At 36.5% G+C, this 20,705-nt stretch overlaps 1 protein-coding gene across 1 annotated transcript in view; it reads right to left on the bottom strand.

Annotated features, from left to right (window-relative positions):
* LOC123559649 (DNA polymerase epsilon catalytic subunit A-like) overlaps positions 1–20,705 on the bottom strand; it is a 105,137-nt gene that overhangs the window by 8,394 nt on the left and 76,038 nt on the right. Inside the window, exons 37-46 of the mRNA XM_053552523.1 lie at positions 19,513–19,585; positions 19,160–19,247; positions 18,357–18,644; positions 16,248–16,396; positions 15,643–15,732; positions 14,832–14,916; positions 13,906–14,109; positions 10,766–10,990; positions 6,178–6,377; positions 3,002–3,137 (exon numbers count right to left, since the gene is read on the bottom strand). Coding sequence (XP_053408498.1) covers positions 3,002–3,137; positions 6,178–6,377; positions 10,766–10,990; positions 13,906–14,109; positions 14,832–14,916; positions 15,643–15,732; positions 16,248–16,396; positions 18,357–18,644; positions 19,160–19,247; positions 19,513–19,585 — 1,538 coding nt within the window. The remainder of the gene's footprint in view (positions 1–3,001; positions 3,138–6,177; positions 6,378–10,765; positions 10,991–13,905; positions 14,110–14,831; positions 14,917–15,642; positions 15,733–16,247; positions 16,397–18,356; positions 18,645–19,159; positions 19,248–19,512; positions 19,586–20,705) is intronic.

Genomic DNA, 20,705 nt, shown 5'->3' with positions numbered 1-20,705 from the left:
TTAAATTCAAATCATAAATGAAGCTGCTATTGTGCAGACAAGGTCAAAATAGCTAATTTTGGCCCTATCGGGGGCCATAACTCTGGAACCCATAATGGGATCTGGCCAGTTCAAGAAAGGGAGCGAGATCTTATGGTGATACAAGTTGTGTGCAAGTTTGGTAAAAATCAAATCATAAATAAAGCTGCTATTGTGCAGACAAGGTCAAAATAGCTTATTTTGGCCCTTTCAGGGGCCATAACTCTGGAACCCATAATGGGATCTGGCCAGTTCAAGAAAGGAACCGTGATCTTATGGTGATACAAGTTGTGTGCAAGTTTGGTTAAAATAAAATCATAAATGAAACCACTATCGTGCAGACAAGAAATTGCTGATGCACGCACGCACGGACTGACGACGGACGAAGGGTGATCACAAAAGCTCACCTTGTCACTATGTGACAGGTGAGCTAAAAATGTTCTGAGAGAAAAGGCAAGTTAATTATATCAAAACAACAGTCAGAGTTATGGCACCTGGTATGTGGACTTGTCTTATGTCTAATGAACTTCCAAACAGATTGTAAGTTTCAACATGTTACGTGCATTGGCACCAGAAATAGGATGGACAGGAATGGACAAGACAGAGATTCCTATATAACTACCACACCATCCTAAAACAATCCTGGTGGCAGTCCACTTAAAGAACATTTCTGTAAAAGTATTTCAAAATTAAACCAGTGATTTACAAGTTGTTGTATGGATATTTCTCTATTTTAAGCTACAGCAACCCGCATGTGCAGCCGAGCAAAACAATTCAAACAATTAAGACAGAAGACCACCAAAGAAACATTAATGCCAAGTTTCTTTAACTTCAACTAAATGGCTTTAAGGATGTACCAGCGTTTTTTTTTTCAGGATATCCGCCATTTTGAAAAATGTTTCTTCGAATATTGCTTTCTAACAAAAGTTTTGCCAAAAATTAATGCTAAATAATTAAAATATGGCTAATAATATACCATTTGACCAAACATATTATGCTTTTTGTGAAATTTTTTTTTTTCACCCTTATTTTCGACTGGCATTTGTCTGAAGTTTACGTAAGATTTACAATGGGGTAGGGGTAAGTAATTTCAAATATCTATTAAAGTAGATCAGGTTTGGTTTTGATATTTTTCTGACTGATACATATAATGTTAAGCTATAAATAAAATAAAAGTTTTTAAGATAGCACTTTATATTATCTAGAAAATATAAATTAAAACAACAAGAACAAAAAATATCAAAATTCACCACTTTTTAACAGTTTTTTCTTAATAAATCTCTTAGATGCACGGTGACCCATTTTTTTTTTCTTTCAATTTTGAAACATTTTTGTGTGTCATTAATGCTGCAAAATATTTTGAAAATCTTAACGTCAAATTTTATTTTTTTTTAAATCTAAATACATTTTTTCCACTGAAAACTAGAGCTATCACTAAAGGTGATGAATGTACCCCCCGCATGCACTGACACAGTACATTGCACACAAGATTGCATAATTATGTGGACTGTATGTATATAGACTGTATGTATACAGTATAGTAACAAAAAACAAAGTCCCATAACTATGCAGAATATTTATCTAAAAGAATGTAACATGCACCATGCACAACTAGGGTTTGTACTGATCACTTGTGTGAAGTTTCATTAAATTGTGTGCAAGGGTTTGGTAGATTAGGCACGCACAAGATTGCATATGCAGACTGTATGTACATAGTATGTTAACAAGAAACAAAGTCCCATAACTCTGCAATTTTTGTCGCTGAAAGAACCTAACATGCCCCATGCACAACTACTGTTGTTACTGATCACTTGTGTGAAGTTTCATTAAATTGTGTCAAGGGGATGAGGAGAGATGGTGCGCACAAGATTGTGTCTATGTATATAGTATAGTAACAAAAAAACAAAGTCCCATAACTCTGCAAAATTTTTTTCTGAAAGAACCTAACATGCCCCATGCACAACTACTGTTGTTACTGATCACTTGTGTGAAGTTTTATTAAACTGTGTCAAGGGGATGAGGAGAGATGGTGCGCACAAGATTGTGTCTATGTATATAGGATAGTAACAAAAAAAAACAAAGTCCCATAACTCTGCAATTTTTTTTTCTAAAAGTACCTAACATGCCCCATGCACAACTACTGTTGGTACAGATCATTTGTGTGAAGTTTCATTAAATTGTGTCAAGGGGATGAGGAGAGATGGTGCGCACAAGATTGTGTCTATGTATATAGTATAGTAACAAAAAAACAAAGTCCCATAACTCTGCAAATTTTTTTTCTAAAAGAACCTAGCATGCCCCATGCACAACTACTGTTGGTACTGATCACTTGTGTGAAGTTTCATTAAATTCTGTCAAGGGGATAAGGAGAGATGGTGCGCACAAGATTGCGTCTACGGACAGACGGACAGACAGACAGACGGACAGACAGACAGACAGACAACCTGAAACCAGTATACCCCCCCTTACAACTTTGTTGTCGGGGGGTACAATAAAGTGGGTGGGGTAATTATGTCAACATGTAATTATTAAAGAGATTTGTTAGTGACATTTATGCTTATATATAACTGACATCACCATATATTCATATTAACCTGAAAGATCTGAAATACCTGTAAGATTAAATAGGATATCATATGTTTTATAAAGTACCAACATTTTTTTCAATTTTACAAAATTTCAGAAATGCATAAACAGTGGGTGAAGAAAATACCCTACAAAATTTAAACGAGTTTGGTGACCTGTTTTTTCTGCTCTTGTTTGTCTTAGAAACTAATGTTCTTCAAGCTCACAGGGTATGAACAAATTCTTAATGTTAGAAAAAATTCGCTCGTACATCCTTAAGAAGAGAAATCTTCAAAGAAAATGCGGACAGACCATGATGTTCAGTGAGAGATCACAAAAGCTCTTCTTGAGCACCTGAAGCTCTGGTAAGCTTAAAATTCAGTCGGGTCTTGAAAATGACAATAAAATGACAAACTACCTTGCATATGTATTTAACAAACTCCAAGGCTGGATCATTCAAGGGCAGGTGGGACCCTGGAGGTCTTGGGAACTCCTCCGACATGTTGTTGTTGCTACGGTTACCACTCAATTTCTTGTGTATCTTTTGTGTTAACCTGAAAATGTATTCAGTTTGTAAGCAAGGAAACACTAGTGCCTTTGGTTGTACAGATATACATTCTTGCTTTTTTTTGTACAAATAAAAGTTGCATTTGTATTCATCTATATATGAACATTTGCAAGACAGCTAACAACTTCCATAACAAACAAAGTTATTAGATATTTCTTGTTGTTGTTTTTTTGTAAATAGTGATAAATTAATTAGTAAAAGCATAGGTGATGTCACACCTCATCTGAAAGTGCTTGACAGAATATATTAAAATACACAAGGCAGTCTGAAAGACAGCTAAATCCCTCGCCACTGTTATGGATAGTGAAATGGTAAACTTTTGACCTTGACCTTAAACTGACATGGCTGAGAAATGAATTCTGCACATTTTCTTGATATGGTGATCATTTGACCCAAGTTTCATGAAAATCCTTCAAGGGGTTATGAGATACAGAGCTCAAACCTCTGACCTTGAGTTGTGACCTTGACCTTGAGTTAACATGGCTGACTCGTGAGTTCTTGATGAGGTGATCATTTGACATAAGTTTCATGAAAATCCTTCAAGGAGTTTAGGAGATACAGAGTGGACACAAAATGAAAGGTTAAAACCTTTAACCCTAAGTTGTGACCTTGACCTTAAGCTGGCATAGCCGACTCATTAGTTCCGCATATCGTCTTGATGGGGTTATCATTTGGCCAAAGTTTTATAAACTTCCATCAAGGGGTTTACGAGATATAGAGCGGACACAAAATGGAAGGCTAAAACCTTTGACCTTGACCCGGCATGGCTGACTCCTGAGTTCTGCACATCATCTTGGATAGGTGATCATTTGACCCAGGTTTCATATGAATCCTTCAAGGGTTTAGGAGATACAGAGCAGACACAAAATGGAAGGCTAAAACCTTTGACCTTGAGTTGTGACCTTGACCTTGAGCCAACATGGCTGACTCATGACTTCTGCAATCGCCTTGATGAGGTGATCATTTGACCAAAGTTTGATGAAAATCCTTTAAAGGGTTTAGGAGATACAGAGCAGACACAAAATGGAAGGCTCAAACCTTTGACTCTAAGTTGTGACCTTGACCTTGAGCCAGCATGGCTGACTCATGAGTTCTGCACATCACCTTGATGATGTGATCATTTAACTCAAGTTTTATAAAATATCTTCAAGGTGTTAAGGAGGTACAGAGCGGACACAAAATGGATGGCCAAAACCTTTGACCTTGAATTGTGACCTCGACCTTGAGCCGACAAGGCTGACTCATAAGTTCTGCACATCGTCTGGATGAGGTGATCATTTGACCCAAGTTTCATAAAAATCCTTAAAGGGGTTTAGGAGATATGGAGCAGACACGAAAGTGTTACGGACAGACGGAGACCATTCCTATAACCCCCACCACTCGTGGCGGGGGATTAAAAATAAGGACATAACTTGCAAAACAAGAGGGCCACAATAGCCCTATATGGCTCACACTTCAAACAGGTACAAGAAAAATTCTACCAAATTACTGGCCTGCAAATTTCCAAAATATTTTATACAACCTAAACTGAGAAAACTAGATCCGTCTCCAGCAGACATGCTTACTGCATTAGCTTGAAGCTAGACAGTCTAAGGTGTCTTTGGTATGTACTGTTTTCACCTGACATTAAAATAGACACTGCAGATAAAAATACATTTTTCTTTTCTAATCACTGGACAAATGCAAATTGCAGTGGAACAATTTTAAGCAGCATATCTATGTTTTTTGACAAATAAGAACTAGAGCTATCACTAAAGGTGATGAATGTACCCCCCACATGCACTGACACAGTACATTGCAATTTGACGCACACAAGATTGCATAATTATGTGGACTGTATGTATATAGACTGTATGTATACAGTATAGTAACAAAAACCAAAGTCCCATAACTATGCAGAATTTTTATCTAAAAGAATGTAACATGCACCATGCACAACTAGGGTTGGTACTGATCACTTGTGTGAAGTTTCATTAAATTGTCTGTAAGGGTTTGGTAGATTAGGCACGCACAAGATTGCATATGCAGACTGTATGTACATAGTATGTTAACAAGAAACAAAGTCCCATAACTCTGCAATTTTTGTCGCTGAAAGAACCTAACATGCCCCATGCACAACTACTGCTGTTACTGATCACTTGTGTGAAGTTTCATTAAAGTGTGTCAAGGGGATGAGGAGAGATGGAGCGCACAAGACTGTGTCTATGTATATAGTATAGTAACAAAAAAACAAAGTCCCATAACTCTGCAAATTTTTTTTCTGAAAGAACCTAACATGCCCCATGCACAACTACTGTTGTTACTGATCACTTGTATGAAGTTTCATTAAATTGTGTCAAGGGGATGAGGAGAGATGGTGCGCACAAGATTGTGTCTATGTATATAGTATAGTAACAAAAAACAAAGTCACATAACTCTGCAAATATTTTCTCTTATAGAACCTAACATGCCCCATGCACAACTGCTGTTGTTACTGATCACTTGTGTGAAGTTTCATTAAATTGTGTCAAGGGGATGAGGAGAGATGGGGCGCACAAGATTGTGTCTATGTATATAGTATAGTAACAAAAAAACAAAGTCCCATAACTCTGCAAATTTTTTTTCTAAAAGAACCTAACATGCCCCATGCACAACTACTGTTGGTACTGATCACTTGTGTGAAGTTTCATTAAATTCTGTCAAGGGGATAAGGCGAGATGGTGCGCACAAGATTGTGTCTACGGACAGACGGACAGACAGACAGACGGACAGACAGACAGACAACCTGAAACCAGTATACCCCCCCCTTACAACTTTGTTGTCGGGGGGTACAATAATTTGATATGTCATGGTGAAGGGTCGTCAAAGCAACGTCTCTGTGAAATTATTTCAAAACAGGACCAGTATATATAAGTTCGAACGATTTTTGAAGCTGACCGCCCAATTGACATCGAGGCAAAGTTTGCTTCTAGAAAGCAGTCATCAAGCATAATAATAACATATTCATTTATCATCAGTTACTGCTTTCAATAAAGCAAATTTCTTACGAAAACATCTGTTGAGCGAGATCACCCTGTATAAGATTCTGAGCAAAGCTGACAGCTGATGGTGTTGTTGATGCATCAAGTAATGCCTGTGTCTGACTGCTGTTGTTACGACGACGGACTGGCGTGTTGCCTGGAGTTAATCGTTGTTGTTCCTCTTGAAAGTTGCTATACACCGACAAAATGTAGCCAGCTACAATCATCTACAATCAACATTTTTTAAAAATATAAATTCTTAACTACTAATTTAAAGTTTCAAAATTAAATAAGACTGAAGAGGGCATGATGGCTGTTGATCACTAACTTGAGTTCCATGGCAAAAACAAGTATCATATTAATAGAGAGTCATCCAAGACACGTTTCTGCCAACTTATTTTGAAAACCGGCCTACAAATTCAGCGGAGAAATTTTACAGTTTTCCCTGTGAACTTTTTTTCAAAATCCAGAGAAAATTTTCCACACCACCTTGGGACCATTTTTTTTTAAGAATAGGAATAAATAGAGCACTCTTGAGAGGATTAACCCAGAAACATTTCTGTAAAATAATTTCAAAATCAGATCGTAAGTTTAAGTGGGGATGCTCTTTGAAGATTTTTTCTAATTTTTGCTCTGGTAGCCAAGCTTTTTTTCCAGAAAATAAAAATACTAAACTTAGTGAAGGGTCACCCAAGAAACTTAGTGATGATATTTAACACTGTCAGTAGTTTACAAGAAGAAGATTTCTCTACAGTTTCCCCTTTACAAATATTGAGGAAAGTGACCTGGTTGTTTTTTGGCAAATTGGAATAATCTGAATGATCTTGGTAGTGGGGCATCCAAGGATCTATGTCTGAAATTAATTTAAAATTGTGCCAGCAGTTTCTACTAAGATCTTATTTCCCCAATTTACATGTAAGGATCTAGCCCTCTGGTATTAAACAAGAGCTGTCCATAAGACAGCCAAGCTCGACGATTCGAAATGTTGTCCCAGAAGCAGAAAAATATTACCCAAAAAGGTTAAATATTAAAAGAGTTTTAAGTTCAAAAGGGGGAATAATTTGACCAAAATGCATATCAGTTATGGGACTTGCTGCTATCAACTAGTTTTATAACCCCGAAGGCACACGTGAAGTTTCAATTCAATATCTGCATTACTTTTGGAGATAGAAACTTGCATGTAAAACTTTAACCAGAATTTTCAAAGTTCAAAAGGGGGCATAATTTGCCCAAAATACATGCCAGAGTTATGGGACTTGATCCAGTGAGGTTAGTAATTGATCTAGAAAAAGAAAAAATAAGTTTCAAATCTATATGCCTCTTAGAAATAGCTTATGTACTTGCACGCAAAACTTTAACCAGAATTTTCTAAGTCCAAAAGGGGGCATAATTTGCCCAAAATGAAAGTCAGAGTTATGGGACTTGCTGCTTTCAACTAGTTTTATAACCCCGAAGACACATGTGAAGTTTCAAATCAATATCTGCATTAGTTTTGGAGATAATAACTTGCATGTAAAACTTTAACCAAAATTTTCTAAGTCTAAAAGGGGGCATAATTTGCTCAAAAAACATGTCAGAGTTATGGGACTTGACCCAGTGAGGTTGGTAATTGATCTAGAAAAAGAAAAAATAAGTTTCAAATCTATATGCCTTTTAGAAATAGCTGTATGTACTTGCACGCAAAACTTTAACCAGAATTTTCTAAGTCCAAAAGGGGGCATAATTTGCCAAAAATGAAAGTCAGAGTTATGGGACTTGCTGCTATCAACTAAATTTATAACCCCGAAGACACATGTGAAGTTTCAAATCAATATCTGCATTAGTTTTGGAGATAGTAACTTGCATGTAAAACTTTAACCAAAATTTTCTAAGTCTAAAAGGGGGCATAATTTGCTCAAAATACAGGTCAGAGTTATGGGTCTTGACCCAGTGAGGTTGGTAATTGATCTAGAAAAAGAAAAAATAAGTTTCAAATCTATATGCCTTTTAGAAATAGCTGTATGTACTTGCACGCAAAACTTTAACCAGAATTTTCTAAGTCCAAAAGGGGGCATAATTTGCCCAAAATGAAAGTCAGAGTTATGGGACTTGCTGCTATCAACTAGTTTTATAACCCCGAAGACACATGTGAAGTTTCAAATCAATATCTGCATTAGTTTTGGAGATAGTAACTTGCATGTAAAACTTTAACCAAAATTTTCTAAGTCCAAAAGGGGGCATAATTTGCTCAAAATACATGTCAGAGTTATGGGTCTTGACCCAGAGAGGTTGGTAATTGACCTAGAAAAAGAAAAAATAAGTTTCAAAGCTATATGCCTTTAATTGATGGCTGTATGTACTTGCATGCAAAAACTTAACCAAGGTGTGACGACGACGCCGACGCCGACGCCAGGGTGAGTAGAATAGCTAGACTATTCTTCGAATAGTCGAGCTAAAAAGGGTATAATATATAATGACACTTAAAAAAGATTCATCCAAGAAACACAATATATTATTCAATGAACTTTAGGAAATCTAAAATGCACCACATAAGCAACATTCCTGAGAAATTTGATTGAAACTGGCATAATGGTCCAGGAAAAGATGTTCTTTCAAATAGTACTAACAACAAATGGACTGGCAGGTGATGGACATCCACCGATCCTAAAGACTTGCCACGAGCTAAAAATCCGTAGCATGTATTTACAAAAATCAACTTTATTTATAATAAGTATTTACACAGATTACAAAATTGTGAACTATAGTTTTTTCAAAAGGTGACCTTTACAAACTAGTTAAGGGGTAGACATTTTGCAGGCTATATATTGTCTTATAATAATGATCTTTGCATCAATTTATTTGAAATCTATGCATGAAAATTTGGATACTGGTTCTGGTTGAACTCATTGTTTTGACAAATGCGAGTGCATATTAGTCACAACTCAGAAGTCCTGAATTTATTTCAAAGAAGGTAACTGTTAAACAAGAGGGTCATGATGACCCTGGATCGCTCACCAGAGTAATATGTTTCAAATGTCAAACTGATGATTTTTAGAATTTTTTTGGAAAATTTTCCAATGTACAATCAAGTAACCCCTGGGGCGGGGCCAATTTTACCCCGGGGGTCATGATTTGAACAAAGTTTGTAGAAGTCGACTAGGCAATGTTACACATCGAATATCTAAGATCTAGGCTTTCTGGTTTATTTTAAGCAAATTTATGAAGATTTCCCTATGTACAATAAAGTAACCCCTGGGGCTGGGTCAATTTGACCTTGAGGGGCTCAAGATTTGAACAAATTTTGTAGAGGTCCACTAGGCAATGCTACATGTTGAATATCTAAGCTCTAGGCCTTCTGGTTCATTTTTAGAAAATATTGAAGATTCTTCTATGTACAATCAAGTAACCCCATGGGGCAGGGCCAATTTGACCCCGGGGGTCATGATTTGAAGAAATTTTGTAGAGGTCTACTAGGCAATGCTACATGTCAAATATCTAAGAACTAGGCCTTCTGGTTTATTTTTAGAAATTTTTTGAAGATTTTCCTATGTAAAATCAAGTGACCCCTGGGGTGGGGTCAATTTTGATCCTGGTGTCACGATTTGAATAAATGTTGTAGAGGTCCACTAGGCAATGCTACATGTGAAATATCTAAGCTCTAGGCCTTCTGGTTTATTTTAAGAAAATTTTTGAAGATTTTCATATGTAAAATCAAGCGACCCCTAGGGCGGGGTCAATTTTGACCCCGTGGGTCATGATTTGAACAACTTTAGTAGAGTTCCACTAGGCAATGCTACATGTCAAATATCTAAGCTCTAGGGCTTCTGCTTTTTGAGAAGAAGATTTTTTAAGGTTTTCCTATGTAAAATCAAGTGACCCCTGGGACAGGGTCAATTTTGACCCCGGGGGTCTGATTTGAAATTTTTTTGTAGAGGTCCACTAGGCAATGCTACATGTGAAATATCTAAGACCTAGGCCTTCTGCTTTATTTTTAGAAATTTTTTGAAGATTTTCCTATGTAAAATCAAGTGACCCCTGGGGCGGGGTCAATTTTGACCCCGGGGTCATGATTTGAACAACTTTAGTAGAGGTCCATTAGGCAATGCTACATGTCAAATATCTCAGGTCTAGGGCTTCTGGTTTTCGAGAAGAAGATTTTTTAAGATTTTTCTTTGTAAAATCAAGTGACCCCTGGGGCGGGGGTCAATTTTGATCCCGGGGTCATGATTTGAACAAACTTGGTAGAGGTCCACTAGGCAATGCTTCACACCAAATATCTAAGCTCTAGGGCTTCTGGTTTTTGAGAAGAAGATTTTTAAAGTTTTTCCTTTCGGTTGCCATGGCAACCAGAGTTCTGCATGGAATTCAATTCTTTGAACAATTTTTAGAGAAGACCATCCAAGGAACACCCCTGTGAAGTTTCATCAAAATTGGCCTGTTGGTTTAGGAGGAGATGTTGTTTAAAGGAAAGTGTGGACGGACGGACGGACGGACGGACGCCGGACGGTAAGCGATCACAATAGCTCACCCTGAGCACTTTGTGCTCTGGTGAGCTAAAAACAATCTCCAAACTTGGAAAATCATAGTTCTATTATCAAGACTCCCTTGCAAAAAATACAAGTAGAAACTGTCTTACATTAAAATTTGTTTGACACGCCCCTGCCTCTGGAAGAAACTGCATGATATTCCAGTTCATCTCTATTTCAGGCTCATCATCACTGTCAGACTTGTTTAATTCCTCGTTCTCTACAACATGTTCCTCCTCATCACTGTCTGCTGTTTTATCCTCCTCCATCTCTGGAGCTGTTTGTTCTACCTCTGCTTCCGATGGCAGTTTACCTTTTATACCACCATAGTTTGCCTGAAATGAAGTTTACAGGGGAGATAAGAGGGCAAGACACTCCTGTAATGTGGACTGTTACACTCTCCTCATTTCCTACCTATATTCAAAGTTTCAAATCAATACCGTGAATAGCTTTTAAGTAAAGTTCCAGAATCTTATGAACAGATTTGACATCTGAGCTCAATTTGTAATATTGACTTTTGACCTAACAACTCAGTTCATGCGCTCTGAACATCAACTCATTACCACCTACCTACAGGCTGAGTTTGAAGTTAATACCTTGAATGGCTATTAAGTTATGCTCCGGACACATTTTGTGTCATTTTAAACAAAAATAGAGTTCTGTTTATAGCCCAGTTCAATGTTAATTTTAAACTAACAATCAAGCATAAAACAATAAAGTGGCATATAAATCTTAACATACGTTATACCAAATTATATTGAAAATATCCAAATAAGGGTGGGAGTCCGCGATGTGTTCACTTCAAAACACATTAATGTGATTGTAAATCAGTATTAAAAGCAATCATTTTTATTGTAACATAATGCCTGGAACAATAGGCGAGAACAAGTTCTGGTGAAAATGAGGGGTATCTGTGGAAGGGGGCTAGAAAAATTTTATGAATAAAGGTAGCTAGAGTGCATTATTGAACTTGTTTGTCAAACAACAAAAACATTTTGCCTCAGTTCTTTGTTATAAAACTGTGTGTATATAGCTAAAATAATGGGAACATCTTTTTTCATTTAACCATCAATGGAACTTATATGTGAACATCTTTTTTCATTTAACCATCAATGGAACATATATTATGCAATGCATGTGGCATAACTTTGTAAATATGCAAAGTAGAGTTATGGAACCTGTGCAGTACATGTCAGATTATAACCATGAACAAGTGTATGAAGTTTCAATCCATTCCCATTATTGGATACTGAGGTACCAGCTTACAAACAACACTTAACCAAATCAGGACGTGGATGCAGACCCCCAACAATTAGCGAGTGCAAAAGCTTTACTTATTCTTCTAATAGTCAAGCTAAAAATTTATCATTTGATTACAATGATATTAGAATAATACACATTCCTTTTAACATCACTGCAATTTAATGTATTGCATATTGGAATCAAGATCAATGTTTCACTAAAGTAAAACCAAATGTTAATTTGTCTCAACGGCAGGTGTCCCAGAAAGTTACTTATAAAGCCATACACCAAACCAACTTGAAAGACTTTGAAGTTAGGGAAGACCCATTGCTAATGTTGCAAGAACTTCAGGGTCAACCCTTTTGCCTGATTTATGTACAAATGACATAATTATCTGTTTATGTATGTATATACTGGCAATAACATATAATATAATATATACAGTGAAACACCGCTCGCTCGAGCATCGATGACTCGAGTACCCAGGCACGCTCGAGCAATTCATTTGGTCCCGGCCGATTTCCTTCTTTTTTCTATGTGATATTACCATGGCTGGGTCAAGCATCGATAACTCGATCGCTCGAGCATGACACCTGGTCCCTGTGTATTAGTTTACCCTTTGTTGCTTCTGGCTAACTCGAGCAGAGGTGTCAAAATTTTTCACACCTTCGGCGGTCAGAATGTATCGGTTAATTAAACATTTTCACACACCGTGAGAATTGCGTAGTCTATTCCCAGACTATCTTAAATGTTTATTTTCGGTATATTCAATCTTATGATGAGATTAATTATTGATAAAAGCTTAAAGAAAAGTTTTATTGATCAAATATCGATCAATTACTGATAACTTAAAGCATCTTTTCTGCGGGATCGAGAAGATAGTTATGAGATCTTAGTATTTTAATCAGCAGTTGTTTGCATGCAAATGAAGGGAATAATATAGCCGTTTCATAAAATTGAGATGATAATTATGATATGCACTTGATGAATAAAAATAAAAAAAAAATCTTAGTTGTTTCTTCACATGATTGTGCCATTTACAAGTTACATATAGAAACGTCTATCAATAGATAACATTTGTAATATGTTTGTTTTTTAAAATGTCACAAGTATGTTATTACAAGTATATAATGCATCACCGTTTACTCTGCAAACGGTCCCGATGACAATTGGTAAAACAAACTTTAGTTTTTTTCGTATGTTGGTCAATGTTTGGGTCGCTCGAAACCATGGATAACTCGAGCAATTTGCTCATCCCCTTGCGACCTCGAGCGAGCGGTGTTTTACTGTATAATAATAATATAATAAACCGAGTCTGCTATTATTCTTCTTCATTGCATTCTTTGCTTCCAAAGATCTTTTTACAGATTTTATTAACTATCACAACAGCAATCTTTAAGTGCCGTGTGGCGGCTGTAAAAAGTCTCCCCGTACTTGGATTCAGTGTGTTATTTTTTTTGGTTCTTTGGGATCATGGACTCCATTCAACATATGTGTAATAGAGTTCCGCTTATGCCAGTGCTAGGGGGCATGAGAGGTGCTGCACATTTCATAACCTCCCATGAACAGACTCAATCAAACCGAGTCTGCTATTATTCTTCTTGGTTGCATTCTTTGCTTCCAAAGGATCTTTTTACAGATTTTATCAACTATCACAACAGCAATCTTTGAGTGCCGTGTGGCGGCTGTAAAAAGTCTCCCCATACTTGGATTCAGTGTTGTTATATTTTCTGGTCCTTTGGGATCATGGACTCCATTCAACATATGTGTAATAGAGTTCCGCTTAAGCCAGTGCTAGGGGGCATGAGAGGTGCTGCACATTTCATAACCTCCCATGAACAGACTCAATCAGAGTCTGCTATTATTCTTCTTGGTTGCATTCTTTGCTTCCAAAGGATCTTTTTACAGATTTTAAACTAATCTTTGAAGTTGGATATTAGAGTAAATTGCAGCATTAAAACTGCAGATTGTTCAAATACCTGTTATTTATTAACTAAGAAGTACTCACTGGATCTAACCACATTAGATATTCCCAGCACTGCTCGTATGACATTTCAATCAGGTGAAATAATTCCTTCGTCTTGATACTATTTGTAATATATTCTACATATGCTAAGGCATCCAGGAGACGTCTCTTCTTTGTACACAGAATTACACGATTGAAATTTGCATACACAATATTTGAACCAAGTCTCTTGAATTCCCCCATTAACTGTAAATTAACGAAAGCTTGTGATGTTATGATTTTTGAAAATAACAAAAAAATACTGTGTTAAATAATCTGTTTATACTGTTTTAAATTTCAAATTATATAACAGACAGATGCCATGCAAATTAAAAACAATCAACAACATTATATTAAACATAATACAAGTAAATAAATCAGAATTGATATTAAATCTCACATAACTCTGACGACCTCTGACTGCCTGGACAAGAGTCCAGTTTTCAGAGCCTTTTCTGTACAGAACCACTTTCAGGTCAATCCAAGGATGCTGCAGACCAAGTCTGGCAAAGATTAACAAAGCAGTTCACGGGAAAGGTTTTCTATGGCTCCTTCAAGGGGTCAAGCGGAACTATCTGAACAACCTTGACAGAGGTTCATGCAAGGATGTAACAGACCAACTTTGCTCAGATCCATCATGTGGTTTTTGAGAAGAAGTCATTGGTTCCTTTATTTTCAGCCCTGGTTGTCCCAGACGCTGAACCAGCTTAAACTGAGAGGTTCATACAACAATTCTACAGACTAAGTTTGGTGAAAATCCATCAAGTGGTAAATGAAGTTGTTTAATTTTTTTTCTTATTTTTAGCTCCTGTTGCCTCTTTACCACTTGAATCATATCCCCCTGATATAGGCTGGTATAATTTGTTGATGGAAGAATTATCAGCAAATAGTTCATTTTACTGGTATTTTCTCCTTTCATTTCTACTGACCTGCATGAAAACCTTCTTCATCATATTGTGCAATGTCCTTCTCAATGCAGGATCATACAGCATGGCAGAGGGACTTCTCAACCACCTGAAATATGGTTTTGTTTATCTGATACATTTGGATTTAAAACCTTTCTTCATCTGCATTTCATTGATATAATGGCTGTTCCTGGATATAGTACCAGCATCTAACTCTCAGCCAGTAAATGAAGCATTCCCACATGAATCAGGATCAATGATTTAATACATCTGGTCAAACTCAGAGAAGGAAACTAACCTCAGGTCTGTGTATACAAATAATTTCTGTCGCCAGGCATAGATTTAACTGAAGACTTTTCAAGTCATAATATTTTAGCATTATTACATTGAGGTACAATTTTTCCTTTGATCACAAAATACTATTAATCAATTTATATAAAAAAAATTTATGTGTATATATAAATCTACTAAAGTTGACACAACTGTATATATTGTAAGAAACAGTTTTGATGCAATTATATACTATTCTGCTTTCAATTATATGCTAGTTACAAGCAATTTCCAGACAAGTGTGAAAATTGTCAAGGTTTCTTTTGATTAATATAGATATTCAAGTAAAGTTTGAAAATTTGGATAAAGTGATTATTTTCTCTACAAATAAAATAAGCAATTTCTTTCACATCAACCTGCATTTATTTGCATTCTAATGATTTCAGTATTCACTTGTGATAAAGCAATATCAACACATTTTGGGCCCCTAATTTTATACACTTATAATTGCAGTTATGAATTAATTTAAGAATGAAAAGTACATTATAAATTTTACATAAGCTACCTATAGAAGTGTATAATCTGATTGTCAGCAAAGACATTGGAGTGGACAGTAACATCTCGTACCCAGCTCTGTACCATACTTTTCAATATCCTGAAACAATACATGGTAAGCATATTATCATACAGCTCATAAACACCCTGAATCTGTAGCCACATTCGGTATGTCTAATATAAAGCAGTCTAAATCTACAGCACACACATACATCTCATCAACATACTGAATCTATAGCCATATGCAAAATTTATGCCAAACATTTGTTGTAGAACAGTATCTGGATAAACCATACCTTATGGCTGCATTAAAACAAGAACAATTTTTCTAACCAGCCTGAATTCATCCAATATCAAAACAAAATCCAGAAATGTTGCAGTTTACAGAAAACATACATCCAACTGATTTGTATGTCTCTGAACTGCATTCCTGTTAAACAAGGTAATATCTGTCATGGAATCTTCTGCAGATTTTCACAATTAGCAATACAAGCATATACAACAGTTGTTCAAACATTCAACAAAAATATTTCCTGAAATTATTGACTTCGAGAGGAAAATACCTTCCAGAACAAATTAAGTTTCGTGACCTACTTCTATTTTTTTCCTACATACCTGAAAGCAGCAGAACAAAGAGCTGTTTCATCATAACTTGTCATCATCGTAGCAGCTCCCTGTCCTTGTACCATCTCTTCAAGTGATGACTGAGGCATTGTGTCGAAACTGACAGCACTAGCCCCTTCCTGTTCATTCACATGGGAAGACTGTAAGAAAGATATAACACTTTAGTCTCATAATTTCTTTCTTAGCCCAATAATAGTAATTGGACATGAAAGTCTTGATAATGTAGGGATAATACACGTTTGTTTTGTGTATTAACATCTGCAGAAGCCCTTGGGATATGTTTGTGACCTCGACCTTCGTTGTGTATTAACATCTGCAGAAGCCCGCGGGATTGTTTGTGACCGAGACCGAAGGTCGAGGTCACAAACATATCCCAAGGGCTTCTGCAGATGTTAATACACAAAACAAATGTGTATTGTCGCTATTCTTGCATAAAAAACATTACACGACGACTGAATGCACTGTTTTCATATGTGATGACTTTACGATTCCGGTACATTTTTAGTTACCATTCGGTTGTTCTTGGAAACGGTAAACATGTTTTAAATATCCATAACCGGGGCACACATATCAACAACACTACCAAAAGCGTGATTTGAAGGTTTTTGAGCATCTTATTTTTATTTCTTAGACTAGTTAATACAAACGTCGTCTCAGACTTCTAAAAGGGGGTATAAACAAGGGTGGAGCAAGTACGTACATTTTTGGGGGTAGTGCGTTTGGTTTTGGTAACTGATACAGCAGAACATACTATGGATTAAATTGCATCTTTTATGCTACAAGAAGAGAATATTATGGAATAATCAAGACGCAGATACCAGATGTCAATCTGCACAGAAATACATATATACATCCCTGACAAAGCATTTCAAAAATAAAAATCATGTATTAACAGCACGTGAATTGCCTTGTTTGCACACAATTTTTCTCCCGTTAATACATGGGCGGATCAAGTAAAAAATGTAGTTTTTATGCAAGAATATGTGCAAGTGCATTTCATTGTTGGCGATGTTCACAAAGTTTCATTTGGATTGGATAGAAGCTGTAGGAGGAGTTAAGTACAACACAGAGCAACAGACAGACTGACAGACAGTTCCGGATCTTTGACATAGTTGTATTTTTCTAAAAATTTATGGAACACTGCTAAGTGAGGTAATTTTATGATGCCAGAGACTTGTGTGCAACTTGTATTAAATTTCTAAGCATTCATTCAAGAAGTTGCTAAGAAATCAGCTTTCATCACAAGATTTCCACTAAAAATTACCAAGTTGAGAAAGAGGCATAACTCTGTAAAATGTAAATCAGAGTTACTGAACTTGGCATAGTTCAGTTATGACTAATGCAGAGTTTAAAAGCATGTAATCTTGCAGTTCCCCAGAAATCCATTACATGCAGAACAACAGCAGTCTCTAAGTGCCTTGTGGTGGTTGTAAAAAGTTTTTTTTTTGTTTTTTTGTTTTGGGTTTAACGCCGTTTTTCAACAGTATTTCAGTCATGTAACGGCGGGCAGTTAACCTAACCAGTTTTCCTGGATTCTGTACCAGTACAAACCTGTTCTCCGCAAGTAACTGCCAACTTCCCCACATGAATTATCAGAGGTGGAGGACTAATGATTTCAGACACAATGTCGTTTATCAAATAGTCACGGAGAACATACGCCCCGCCCGAGGATCGAACTCACGACCCCGCGATCCGTAGACCGACGCTCTACCTACTGAGCTAAGCGGGCGGGCTGTTGTAAAAAGTATCTCCATACCTGGACTGTGTGTTGTTTTATTTTCTGGTACTTTGGACTATGGGAGTCTATTCAATTTTACCAGCATAGAATTCTGCTGAAGCCTGTGTACAGGAGCACAAGGAGTGTTGCGAATTTCATTACCTTTCATGGACAAACTCAGTAAAACTGAAACTGTTATCTTCTTGCTTCATTGAGTTCTTGTTTCCAAAGCAGTTATTGTTTGAGAAACCTAACGGAATGTTAATGGAAGGGTGACAACAATAATCCTAATATCTGACAAATTTCTGTCATACATACAGTGCTAGATATTTGAAATATTTGACACAGCTTATCTTGCAGTACCTTATTCTACACACACTCACCTCTATAATTGTGTTCACAGCCAAGCTTGCAATATCTAATTCTACACACACAGTGGAATAAGCAGCTGGGTTATTTATTTCTGTGGTCAGATTTTCAACCTCTATACCGATACGGTTATCATCAGCCTCCTTGCCACCGAGATCTGGCCTTTCTGTTGAGGAGGACCACAGTATGTGGTTGTGTTTGTTTAGATGCCGAGCAAAGAAAACATCACAACCAAACATGGTAACATCCTTTGGAAAGTTCCCTACAGGGATGTGTAGGTACCGACACTGCTCTATCATTGCCTGTAAAAGAACAGAAGTTAGCTTTCACATTTTACAATCACTACATAACATCACACTAATACTCCAATTCTTGTTATATCTTTTCCTCTTTGAGGTTTTTTTTTCAAATAGAAAACTGTACATCTTTCACTAACATAGTTTGTTTCTAGACACTAACTTTAAATGTACAAAATCATCGTCAATTTAGTTCTTCAGAGAACCTTATACTGATACAAATTTTCTTCTTAGATTTATTGTGCATATTAGTTATGCCACTACTGGTGTCTGTCAAAGTAAGGTCACAACCCGAACAGGGGCAAAACCCTTATTCAGCTTCAAGTTATTCGTATCATCTCTCCCCATACACCCATCAGTAAAGTATGTCCTTCATTGTTAATGGAACAGTTAATTCTAAAACTTCCTCCCATACTTTGCAACACTCTGAACTAACACATTCATATTTAAAATATTTTTAATGTTCATATCAGCAAACCATCAAACAACTCCCTATATACATTTTCCATTGTTTTTATTACCTGTAATATGACATCAACATTCATGTAATGCTGCAGCATTCTGCGACAACCAACTCTCTGCCAGTCTAATACATTGTACAGGTTCTCACTGGAAAGTAGAAACCAATCTTTCAATGGATACGATACAGTAGCTCCCATTGCATCATTTATGTGCATGAGCACATGTACAGATATTCAGCATCCAATTATAAATCAGATATTTCAACAAAATGAAAATCTAATCTAAATGTACATCTATGTAAGAAATACCAAAACTTGTGTATAACAAAGTACAAATCTGACTAAATTATCAGACAATTTTCAGTAATGCTATACTACCGATTGGAGAAGCTGTCAAGACAAAACTTCATTACCTGTCAGTGATGTGAATGGGCACAAGAGGAAAATCTCCCAAACCCGGCATGTCTGCAATCAGGTGTGAAAAATCTGAAATAAAGTAAACATATCTTTCATGAAGATTATTTGCAATAGAAAATTTTGTTTGCTACATAAAGCAGGTCATTTTCAAAATGTGGCAAGTGCATAAATTCACAGCAATGGACATCAGTGACAGAGGAACTGTCTATACAGCACTGATTTAAAACAGAACCATCAATATACATTGACAAAATATCCTTTTCTAAGATATGCACATTATCTAGGACCACTGCGAAACTTGCTATGTCATTCAGGCCACTTACTGCCTTTTTTATGTAATGTGTAACATATTACTGAAATTCTGTAGAAGACAATACCACATTAAACAAGATGAGTTTGTAAAACATGTATGCCCCCCAATGATGACCTCCCTAGATCCCTATGACCTTTGACCAACTGACTAAAAAGAACAAGAGGACCATGATGGTCCTGAATCGCTCACCTCTTCCCACATGACACAGTTTTGAGTATGACGTCGTTTTTTCTATTATTTGACATAGTGACCTAGTTTTTGAGCTCATGTGACCCAGTTTTGAACTTGACCTAGATATTATCAAGATAAAAATTCTGACCAATTTTCATGAAGATCCATTGAAAAATATGGTCTCTAGACACAAGGTCACAAGGTTTTTCTATTATTTGACCTATTGACCTAGTTTTCGAAGGTACGTGATCCTGTTTGGAACTTTACCTAGATATCATCAAGGTGAACATTCTCACTAATTTTCATGAAGATCTCTATTTTTATACCTACTGGCCTAGTTTTTGACCGCACGTGACCCAGTTTCGAAACTGACCTAGATATCATCAAGGTGAACATTCAGATCAATTTTCATGAAGATCCATTGAAAAATATGGCCTCTACAGAGGTCAAAAGATTTTAATAATTTTAGACCTACTGACCTAGTTTTTGACCGCAGTTGACCCAGTTCCAAACTTGATCTAGATATCATCAAGATGAACATTCAGACCAACTTTCATACAGATCCCATGAAAAGTATGGCCTCTAGAGAGGTCACAAGGTTTTTTTTATTATTTGACCTACTGACCTAGTTTTTTAGGGCACGTAACCCAGTTTCAAACTTGACCTAGATATCATCAAGGTGAACATTCTGACCAATTTTCATGA

This window comes from Mercenaria mercenaria, chromosome 10 (assembly GCF_021730395.1).
Source record: "Mercenaria mercenaria strain notata chromosome 10, MADL_Memer_1, whole genome shotgun sequence".
Taxonomy (NCBI): domain Eukaryota; kingdom Metazoa; phylum Mollusca; class Bivalvia; order Venerida; family Veneridae; genus Mercenaria; species Mercenaria mercenaria.
Note: the sequence above shows the minus strand (reverse complement) of the source record. Positions and strands in the feature narration are given on the sequence as shown.